Source organism: Cnephaeus nilssonii (assembly GCF_951640355.1).
Source record: "Cnephaeus nilssonii genome assembly, chromosome: 18".
Lineage (NCBI taxonomy): Eukaryota > Metazoa > Chordata > Mammalia > Chiroptera > Vespertilionidae > Cnephaeus > Cnephaeus nilssonii.
Window position 1 is genome coordinate 18,944,362 of NC_137089.1, and position 12,150 is coordinate 18,956,511.

At 39.6% G+C, this 12,150-nt stretch overlaps 1 protein-coding gene across 1 annotated transcript in view; it reads right to left on the reverse strand.

The window, feature by feature from the left end:
• Positions 1-5,169: 5,169 nt before the first annotated feature.
• The window catches only part of TRHR (thyrotropin releasing hormone receptor), a gene marked incomplete at its 3' end in the record, with an annotated part of 37,687 nt that continues 30,706 nt past the window's right edge, over positions 5,170-12,150 (reverse strand). Inside the window, exon 2 of the mRNA XM_079796110.1 lies at positions 5,170-5,577. Coding sequence (XP_079652236.1) covers positions 5,170-5,577 — 408 coding nt within the window. The remainder of the gene's footprint in view (positions 5,578-12,150) is intronic.

Below are 12,150 nucleotides of genomic sequence, written 5' to 3' on the forward strand. Positions count from 1 at the left end.
ATTGGCGATGAATGTGCTTGGTGTCCAAGAATGTAAATAGGCCCGACAACACTGTATGCAAACACTCACAGCCATTCCTTTCACAAGCGATTATTTGATTATTAAAATTAGAATCATATAGATCTAGTTCCCATCAGCATGGTCCATTTGGAGCTAACCATCTCAGTAACAAAACTGTTCCCCAATGTGCAACTCTTGTAAATGAGGTTTTCTGCTGAGTGATTTGAGATTATACTTATAGACCAAGCATATGAACAAAAAAATTACAGGGTGTCACCTGACCTTTTCCCCCATGTAATTAATTAAGTTTAAGAATTAAATGAATCAATGTAACTAGTTATAGTTCATAAAATAGAATTACAATACTTAAAAATGATCTTTATATTGAAAGTCATCCTAAGGTATTTCTAAATGGACTTTTAACAATTGTTTCTTTAAAACATGACATCTCCAATTCATAGTCTAAATATTGCCAAGCAGTTATCTTGAAATGATATCATACTGGTCTTGTTTGTTGTTGTTTGTTTGTTTGTTTTGTTTTTTCTTTTCTTTCTTTTTTTTTTTTTTTGTTTTGTTTGTTTTTTCATGGTCTGTGAGCTCCTCAAGATTTGGAAAAGCCTTTTGGTTTCTGCAGAAAGTTTTCACACATTGAGTGCTCTTTTATTGGTTCCTCATGGAAACCTCAGAAATACCAAACCTATTTTTTGGTTGTGTGAGAAAACACCCATATTGAGCAGCTAGCTTCATTCTACACATGACCCCCACCATAAAAACGGGGACATAAGTTAAATAGAGATTTTAGAGGAATCAGTTTTTCCATTTAAACATGATTTTTATGACAGCACGAAGGTGCTCAGAACAACAAAACGTCTTTTTATAAATAAATATGGTTGAAATAATATTTACACTTTTACTTAAGACAGTTCATGTTCAAGATTAGCCTTAGCTGAAGTCAGATGAACCTGCCTGCTCTGAGGAAAGGTGATGTGTATGGAGGAATAAGATTTGATGGGAGAGGAGGAGAAAGAGAGGAAAATATCTAACACAGAACTCTGTAAGACATCTTCATGTGTATTACTCTGAAAATGTATTTGCTCAACCAAATCTTGGTTTTGATGGATATTTACATTAGATAACTGGATATAAATAGAAAATGAATTGCTAGAGGTTTTCACCCTCTGCTTCTTCCAAGGGGAACAAGTGATTCCACACATTTGAAAAATCTTTCCTTTGCACCTGGGACTGACCAGTTGTTTGCGGATGCCCTCTTATTCACATCTACTTTCCTTACTCTATTCTTACTCCATTCCTTAATGTTCAAGGTAATATTCATAGAATTCACAGTCATAGGCAAACTATTTAAAATCTCCTTTTCCTCCAAAAAGTTAATATCTTCTCTCTTCTGTCATGTTTTCAAATTTAACATAGTTTAGGATGATGTAACTCTGATTCTTTAAGAGTAGTCTCGAACTCTGTGACTCAGCTTTACTGACAAATTGTCTTACTATTCCAACATGTTCTTCTGGAAATTAAACAAAGCCTTTATTTAACATTTTGTTATATTCAACTAAGTTTTATGGCTACAGTTTTCTTTTGACTTTACTAATTACTTAACTGAAACAGCCCATTTGTTTTGAATATTGTCAAGGTGTCTTGTTCTGTACATTTAGCCTGTTTACGGTTGAATCTAGTTTGGACTTTTCCCATTTCTTTCCAGCATTTAGAATAGTTGTGCTGAATGAAGCTCTAGAAATAAACTCACAATACTGATGGCGAAGTCTTATTTTATTCATGATCTGTGACCTTTACCTAATTACCTCAGGTGCAAGATCTAACCAAAGACACTCAGCAGTTAATGAAATTGGAAGTAATAAATAATTCAAGGAATTTTATTAAGGGGGTTCCTTAATAATATTACTTTACTCCAACAGCAAATTTTAATCTAGTTCTTTAATTTTCATTTGATGGTATATTAAGTTTTGATTCTTTATGGAAATACTTTATGATTTAGTACAGTGTGAGAAAGAATACTTTAAAAAGTTGTATCTCTTCTATGTAAATCCAGATATCTATTGAACATTGCATGAGAACTCTTAATTTTGTTATGGCATTTGCTTTACAGTTGAAACACTGTATTCTTTTGAATTTCCCATATCGTCTAAAACTAACAGACTATTAGCAAAAAAACTTTTTGTTGTTGTTAATCCTCACCTGAGGATTTTTTTTTCAGGGAGGGAGGGAGGGAGGGAGGGAGGGAGAGAAAGAGAGAGAGAGAGAGAGAGAGAGAGAGGGAGGGAGGTGAGAGAGACACATAGACTGGTTACCTCCCACATGAACCCCATCAGAGGTGGGGAGCTAGCTAACCCACAATCCAAGTATGTGCCCTTGACTGGGAATCGAACCTGAGAGAGACCTTTCAGTACATGAGCTGATGTTCTAACCAGTGATCACACTGACCAGGGTGCAAATAACTTTAAAAAATTAAAATGGAAAAACTAAGCACATATATTCAATTTCCAAAGGTGGGAAAGGTGTACTGTGTTCTGTGTATGACATGTAAGACAAATTGTAAATTTTTTTGACATCTGATATTACCATCCTGCAAAGCATATATATATTTTATTCTTCAGGGCATCAGGCTAAAATAATTTAATCATCATGCTGGATTTAAAAAAAGAAAAGAAAGAATGGCATTTTCTCTCCCTAGTATCTACACAATTTAGGGAAGTTGCATTGATCCCTGACCCCTGGTGTTATCATCAGAGACTTTACAGCAGTAGTGAGATTGTGATGAAGATAATATTGGTTAAGGGCATATCAGCATGCCTGAGACATAATTAGAAGCTCAATAATATAAGTTCCTTCCCCTAATGAAAAAAATTGAATATATTCCAATTCCCTTTGTTAAGCAGTTTATTTACATGTGTGTGTCTGTGTTTTTATGCACCTGCACGTGTGCTCATGTGGTTTGGGGTTGGGTCCCTCTGGTGCTTTCAAGATTAACATTTAATTCAGGATGCAAGTCAGTTAAAATAGGTTTCTTAGTGTCATGCAGATAGACGTTTAGAGTATTTATATAAATACTAGAGGCCTGGTGTATGAAATTCATGCATGGGTAGGGTCCCTAGGCCTGGCCGGTGATCAGGGCCAATCGGGGCCAGGGCCTCCCTTCCCTGGTTGCTGGCCACCAGCTGCCGTCTGGGGCCTTTCTTCATTCCACGCTGCCCCCTGGTGGTCAATGCATGTCATAGCAAGCAATAGCACTCCTGGTCTCCTTGTTGAACTCCCGTGGGGACACTTTACATATTAGCCTTTTATATATATATAGATTTGCTTGTATTTGTTTACTGACACAGTGTCAGGATATGAATGTCTTCCTGGAGTGGATGAGGCCAATTTTTACAAAAGCATATCCTGAAATGAGGTTCTGGATGGCAAAGCAGCATTTTAAAAAGTTTCCAAAACAGAATGATGTCTTCTTCTTTAAGAAGGTGGGGCGGAATAATTATCAGTAACGATTAGGTTCCAGAAAAATGCACAAAAAAAGGATACAGGCTGGAGAAAGAACATTTTAGCCTATGGGATACTTAAAAGTACCCAGTACTTTCTGGCCCAGTCATTAAAAATTAGCTCTTACTGTCATCACAAGGGCAATTTATATAGTTGGAGATGCTGATTGGCCAGATCTCAGTAGGTGAGTCATTTGAAAGGGAGTAAAGTAAGACCAGACACTGTCTTGGGCAAACTCACATTCATAGCTCTCTAATAATCACTGATACAGACTAGCAAGTCTAAATCATAACTATAAAGAGATACTGATTATGAGTTGAAATCAGTTTTAGCTCTATTGAAAATAAAGCCAACAGCATCTTGCATTGCTTTGATTTAGACTCTGTAAACAAAATATCACTAGCAGTTGGAAAAAGATAAAGTACCTACAAATAACAAGCAGGCAGCAAGGAAAGACAAGTGTAGACAAGTTAAAATCTGGAGGCTATATGTAGTGATCAGAGAGGAGTCACACTGACTGACAGAATAGCAAGTGAGCTTTTGAGAAGGTTCCCATCTTTTAAGCTAGAGTCAGTTAGAAGGATTTATTTCCTGGACATGGCTCAGTACTTTACACACAATAATATTTACTCAAGGAGGATTTCCTTTCTTAAAGTTTCAGAGACAAGTGAAACCTTATTTTAAATACTTGGTCTTATCTTGGCAATACTTTTCAATATTAATTGTGTGTTCATTTGTATTTTCACAGTTACTCAATTTGAATAATTCTCATGTCTAAGCCATCACTTAGGAGGCTCAAAGAGTTGATAAGAGCTGGATTTATCTAAAAATTAAATACACATTTTCTCCTAATTTGTAATTTTGACTATTTTGTGGTTTATTTTACATTAAACTTAAAATGATGACTGTCTACTTTGTAAGATATAAAAATCACCTCAAAATTTTATAAGAATCATGACATTTCCTTTTGTATTTGTTTTAGTATAGTGAACCTATTTGTCTGAAATCTCATTTTTACTCAATAAATAAAAAATACTTTTTCTATTTTTTCCTGTAGTCTCAGATATTCCTGATATAGCACTGCATTTGTTGAAATGCTAAATGCAAACACTTAAGCATTCACATGCTGCAAAATTACCAAATACAGAGTGAGGCAAAGTAGGCTTACCAGTTGTGAGTATGCAAAACACAGAGTTTATTCTTGTATTATTATTTATGAATTATTGTATTATTTTCCATATGGACAACTGTAAACCTAATTTTGTCCCACCCATATGTAAATACTTGGGGGGGGGGAGTTGAGAAATCACATTTGGTAGAGTTATTATAAATAATGTAAATTGATGTCTAGATTTTATCTAAACTTCATAGCCCCCCAAAATAAAGTGAACTTCTCACATTAAATGCAAAGGGCTACACTCTCAATTTTCACCCTTTGGCTCTTTCACAGATCTGCTTCATTTTTTGTGATATTAGTTTTGTGACACTAGGAGGAAAATATGAGTCATTCTGTGGGTTAGATGATCTTGGGCCAGGATTTGTTAGAGCGCTGGAAAAGACTATCTGCTCTGTCTTCACATACGAGTATCGGCCTTTTCCTCTCTTGGGTGGCTAACTGCACAGATTCACTTTATGGTCCATTTTCTTCTAACTCGTGAGTCAGCTTTGGCTAAAGGTGATTTCAGAAGCCAAACAGGTGTCATCAAAAGTCACTTTTGTGGCAGACAAATACGTGTCAGTGACAGTGATGTCATCATGCTCTGTGCTGAAGTGATCTGACTCCTTGATGACACTGTAATTTAGGGCCACACTGTAGCTAGCGGGTTTCTCCATGGGCTTCTGCTTACAGTTGCAGAGTTTCCTGAAGGCTGCTCGGAATTTCTGAGACATGAGGTTGTAAATCACTGGGTTGATGGCACTGTTGAGATAGATGCAAATTCTGCAAAAGAGTAAGAACCAATTTTCTTGGAAAGGGCTGGAGAGAAATGAGTTGACAACCACAAGAGTCCGGTAGGGCATCCATAAAAGTGCAAACAGAATTACAACCACTGCCAGCATCTTGGTGACCTGTGGAGAGAGACAGGGAGAGAAATGCCTGTAAACACAAATGAAAACAAAGCAAAGCAAAAGAGTGAAAACAATACAACCCCCGTCCCGACCTTTAGTTCCCAAGATGTAGTTTGAGACAAGGACTTAAGCGTCGGAAGTTTATCTGGGAGATGGTCCCAGGAAGGCGGATCAAGGGTATGGAGGACAGTGTCATAGGAGAAGAAAAGCCCAAATCAAGTGTGTGTTATGGAGAAGGTTCCCATTGTGGGCAACTGGCAACCAAATAGTGCGCTCCAGGGTTATCTGTCCAGAGGAAGAGAGGACAGGCATTTATCCACTGGCTGCCCTCCCCGCTTTGTTGAGGGGTACCTTTAGGGTCTTTAATGGCCCTACACTCCAGGATTCTCCTGCCTGGAAACTCCTGGGGGGCTTTAGAGAGAACCTTGAGGCAGAGAAGGTGATAGATAGACAGGGGACAGTGGGTGCCGGGAGTAGGACATTCTCTCCAGGCAGGACCCATCCACGGTAGCTGTGGCTGAAACCAGTCCCGCTAAGAGGATGTGACACAGGGTGCCAAAACGCATGTCTTCAACAAACATTAGGAGGCGTGGGGTCTAATCCCATCTTTACTTACCACACATGTGATCCCGAGAAATGTGCTTAAGCTGTCTTATACCCCATCTGTAAAATGGAGCCAACTCTGCTCCCCTGTGTCAAACGCGGTAACATCGTAGCTTGAAAAGGATAAAGTGTCCTCAGCAAAAAAGCCAATGGTTATAGAATGTCGATGTGCCAGACACTATACTAGGTGCTTGACATATGTGATCGCATTTAAAAAGCTTAACCTTTTGCACTCGGATGTCGAGTGTGACTCGACACGGTTAGCATCGGTAGCAGCTCGTATGTCGAATTGTATTATATGTATCAATAATTTGAAATATAAAAAAATCCAAATAAATAAGTTTGTATGAAAAGAAACTCCAGTTTTTTATTCTACTGCCGCACTTTGTAAAATCTGGGGTATTTAAAAAATTAAATCCCGAGTAGAATAAAGGCATCGAGAAAAAAGCAAGTGAGTGCAAAGGGTTAAGACTCTCCCAAATAGGTATTGCATACTCCATTTTTTCCAATTAGAAAACGGAGGTACAGATGCTGGTTAGCACTGTGGCGGGAGTTGTAGAGCCTTACAGCTGGGATTGGAATCCATGTCGGCAGGAATCCAAGGCGTTTGCCCTTCACATGCACAGCTTTCCTTCGGGGTAAACAGAGAGGGAGGCCAGAGGAAACAAACTCTGGAATTTAGTGTGGTCCGAAGTCCAAGCAGTGCACAGGAGCTAGGATATTAGGGAAGATGGGGTTTAATATCCAAGATTGGCCAGGCACAAGATTATTGAAAGGCATAATTTAGCAGATTCTTCTCTCATTCACCCCTGTGTTCAGTGAAAGGCTGGGAATTGGCCAGGAATCAGAGTTAAATCATCTGGCTTTGATTTTTTAAGTGCTTTTAAGACCTTAATAAAGTCATTCATCTGTATTTGCATTTCTACACCCGGAACTATGTCTGATTATATCGTTGCTTTTACTTCATAGAGGTCTGGAGAAAATAAAATAATGAATGCGAGAAGGGCTTTGAAACTTTAAAGCGCTATGGAAATTTTACCCTTTTACTAATGACCGCATAAAGAGACCATAGTGTTTCAACTATAGGAAGGGTGTATTAAAGTTGTAGCAGTGGGGGAGATCATAACTGGCTACTTTTCAAGAGCGACACTTTACACATTTAAAAACAAGGTTCTAGTTCTCCTTAGTCTCCCACAGGGTTTGAGAAATTTCAGCTTCCTCAACCCATACTTTCTAAATGTTCTGAATTTGGAAAATACCCAACAACCTAGAAGGATCTGATTCTTCCTCCCTCATCCCTCTTAACCTCTCACGATTCACTGAAACCTCTATTTTGTTCTGACAATGAGGGGATCCTATTTTTAGAGAGGGCTTTTAAAAGTTCTTCAAAGTAGAAATAAAGATTCCCATCTAGACACCTCCTCTTTCATTGGTATCTACTATAAATCCAGCTCCACTTAATCCTGGTTGGAGCTGGGTGCCTGTCCGCTCAGGCACCAGGCCTTTCAGAAGCCTCCACCATGCTGGAGGCTTCTGAAAGGCCTGGTGCACCAGCGATCAAAAGCAAAAGCATGGGAGCTGGGTGCCTGTCCACTCAGGCACCTTCGGAAGCCTCCGCCCCGCTGGAGGCTTCTGAAAGGCCTGGTGCACCAGCGGACAGGCACCCAGCTCCCCCTCCCCCTACACGTGCATGACTCAATCATGCACTGGGCCTCTAGTCTACTATAAATTCAGCTCCACTTAATCCTGGTTGTAGGATCCACTTTCGTCTTGTATGTGAGACTATCTCCCTCTCTCCCCCGCACTCCTAGTCTTCTGATCATGGGGCTCTATCTTACCCTTGACTGTATCTCTTTCCCCCTACCTAGGAGCTCCCCGGAGTCCTGACTTGCTGTTATTCTTCCTGGGTCTATAGTAATTGCCTCCTTCTTGGCTCTCCAAATATCAACTGCTATCAAACTTCTCACCCATGGGTACGCATCATCTTTTTCTCTTTTTGAACCCCATCTCTTCCTGAATGACCCCTACTACTTTCTTGCAATGGCGCTTTGTGAGCTACCCTCCTGCTCTCAAGTTGCTGTGTTCCTCTGCTTCCACGGGCTGTTTTATCATGTTCTGGAAGCTCCCTGCCCTCCTGTTCTATCTCACTTACCATTTCCTGAGCATCTCTTCCAACTCAGTGCATGTAGGACAGTTACACTTCATATTTTGCTCCCTGGGGGTTGAGCCGTCGTTCAGTGGGAAGGTATGGTTTTCACATGGGTAATACCAGGTAACACATCCCAGAGACTCTGACTTCATAGAGACAAGGAGGAGCTACTCAGCCAAGAGGTAAATTGGAGCCTGATTTTTCCCAAGCAGAGTTAAGATTATGAGTAAACAAGTGGTCATAGGAAATCAAAGGCTTAATTCAGTGATAAATATTCTGAGCTTTGGAAGGAGCCATAGTGGTTACTACCTTTATTGTCATATCATCACTCACATCCCTGCCTTTGTTTCCTGCCTTGCACTCCAGGTTTCTGACATCAGGCTACTGCTTCACACTTGCCAACATCCTTCCACTCCTTGCCAAGGACTCCGTAGCCTACATTTGAGTCCTTCATGATCCCCCATCACAAAGATATGTGAACATTATCATATATAATGCTTATAACTCTATGTGTAAGCTAGTATTACCTCTACTTTGCGTGTTAAGACATTGGGTTTTAGGGAGTGAGAGTTGTCTAAAGCAGTGATTTTCAACACTTTTCATGGCACACATAAACTAATTACTAAAATTCTGCAGCATACCCAAAAATATACTTTTTGCCTATCTAACATAAAATTGGTATACTTTTGATTCATTTACCAATGGACTGCTATTGTTTTGTTGGCAGTTGCCATTTTTTTATTTGACAAGCTAAGGGGTAAAAAGTTAGTGACCCTGACTAATAGGTATTGCATGTTTTAAGAATTTAACTGTATGGCACACCAGTTGAAAATTGCTCAAGACACATGGGTAGTAAGTGAGAGAGCAGTAATTCAATCTAAGCCTACTTAAGCCAAATCCCATCCTCCTTCCTTTATGCTTCACTTTCCCTGTGAAAGCCTTTTGCAATCCAATGATGAGATTTTTACTGTGTTATCCCCATCATCGTCACCAAAACATGTAACTTCTTCTAAGTATAAATCCAACAAACTCATTGCTACTAAATTTCCGAACTTAAAAGTTGACCTTCATCTATCTTTATATTTTTCTCTACAGTTGTCAGGTGAAACATGGAATCCACATTCATATCTACCTTTCTGTTTTCACTTAATGTCAGTGAGGGAGCAACTTTCATTGTGTCAAAGAAAAACAACCTGTTTTGAAGTTAGAATCTCTGCCATGAGCTTCCACAGCCCTCCATGAATACTTGAACTTCACTCCCAAAACTTTTTATTGCAATGAACCATATTTGTCCATCTCTTCACTAGACAATGAGCTTCTTCAGGGCAGGAGGAAGGTTATTCATTTCTCCAGGGAATTAGTGACAATGTGATGTAAGACAGTCTTCAAAAAATGTTGAATAAATTCAAGCATTGAAAGAATTATTTCAAAATATGCAACCATGATCTTTTTGTAGATTTCAGTTCCCCAACATATTATTAGGGGATTTTTGCAAGTACTTTACTTTTTAATATCAAAAATCCTTTTAAATGGAGATGGTTAATTAGTAAAATGAGTCCATAATATATTTGTTTTTTATTTGAAATATATATTTTTTAAATTTATGGAGGTATGAAATGAAATAAATATTAATGACTTTCTAAGATTGACCCAGAGGAAAATGTCTCCAGTGGAATGACAGAGATTACATTTAATCCTACTCATAATTATTTTTAGTTAATTTCAAATATCTTTGATTGAATATAATCACTTTCTAAAATGTTCACAAAGTTTTATTTTGTTTTTATTGATTTCAGAGAAAAGGAGGGAGAAGGAGAGAGAGATAAAAATATCAATGGTGAGAATCATCTATAGGCTGCCTCCTGCAAGCCCCCTATGGGGGGTTGAGCCCAAAACCTGGGCACGTGCCCTGACGAGAATCAAACGGTGACCTCCTGGTTCATGGGTTGAAACTCAACCACTGAGCCACTCCCACTGGGCCGTGCTGTGCTCTTTACCTGCACTGTCTATGGTCATTCTCACCACCTCCTCTGAGGCATTTGTACCATTAGTAGGTCACAGTCACAGATACTGAAGCTTAGTGACAAGAGGTTAGCTCAAGGTCACAGAGCTAGTAAATGACGGAGTCAGGATTCAAACCCATGCTGACTCTAATTATAAAACTCACCCTTTTACGAAATGGGATTGGAGGATGGCTGGTATCAAAGACTGCAATAAATGTGAATACAAATATTAGCATCCTACCTTCTATGGGCTCTTGCAAACAGATCACTCTTTTTTGAAATTCTAATTCCTATTTGAAATCCCCAATGGGAGGTCACCAGGGAGCACCAGAGGGACTACTTTTGTTAAGTGAGCACTGTCTTCAGAAATACATTGCTTTGATAAATCAAAGATGTTCTTCTCATTAATCATCACCAGACCAGTTACTGTCCTCATCCCTGTGTGGCACCATCCTTATCTTCTGTAGCTAACAACTCCTTTCTAAGAGGAGTCAGTGGTCCCATGAGGTGGGATGGTGGGGGTGGGCCACCTATTCACGAAACCTCTTTCTGCTTCCTCCCAGGTGCATGGCTGGCTCACTTTTGCCAGCCCTCACTGCAGTTAGGCATGCTCACGTGATGAAATCCCTCTCAATGCATAGTGAGTAAAAGTAACAGGTGTCACCGGACATTTTCCTCCATCTCTCCAGCTCTCTGCTTCTTGGAGACCGTGGAAGCCAGGTGAGGCCACAAGATCTTACACTTGCTGTTGGCATTGTTGACCCTGAGAAAGAAGATACCTACCACGAAGGGCACCTGGGGGCTAAGTCCACAAGTTTTTAGTGTGGCTATAGTTTGGATTTTAGTACCTCTTATTCAGTATGAGAACAAACACCCAGAAAGAAAATGTCCTAAAGATTGTCTTTCACCCTCAATTAATTTCACAGTGGTGGCAGAAGTTTTATTTCTGTTGTTATTCTTTATCCTAAATAAAGTAACAAAAATGCTAATTTGAAAACATCTTGGGCCATTATTTCTAAGCATTGCCATTTTTGCCAAGGCAAAGCATGGGATATGCAATTATATAAAAGACAGTCTTCCTTATAGAATTCTCTGCCTCAAGATGTCCTTGAGAAACAGCATGACATAATCATCAAGGGGAAATGATCTTACAGTATATTTTTGATTGGAAAGGAATTCATCCATTCATTCTAAGAGATTCATTTGCAGCCGTACTGTGTACCTGTCCAAATCCTGGCCCTTGTGGATTTGACGGTAATGCAGACAGACATTGCCAGTGATTTCAGGTACTTTGTACTCTGACGGGCAGTTATAGTACAATGTGATAAATGCTAAGATAGAGGAAATTTGGGCTTCTATGACAGCACCTGATCTGAACTTGGGGTTGAGAATGGATGGTGAGGGCCTTTCAGTTTCAGTGACATCTAAGCCAAAATCTGAAGGTAAGGAGAGGCAGGAAGAGTGGTCCTACGAGATTTGGTGTGTGTGATGATCAAGAGACATGAGATAGCAGGGCATATCCTAGGGATCAGAAGTAATTCAGTCTAACTGCAGACCGTGTAATGAAGTGGAGCGTCCTCTTGCTCTAGGAAGCATGTGGAAACCATTACAAGGCCATCATTTTTATACGATGAGGCGATGCCACACTCTGTAGGGTGCTTGGCTCTCCATTGCCAGGACAGAAGGAGGGGTGCATCTGCCAAAGCAGATAGAGCTGCAGGGCAGAGGGTTTTCTGAAAATGCCAGCTCCATGGAGCCAATTGTCAGCCCGGAAGTAGACCAGGCATTTTTTGTAGCATATATTGAAGGCCAGGCATA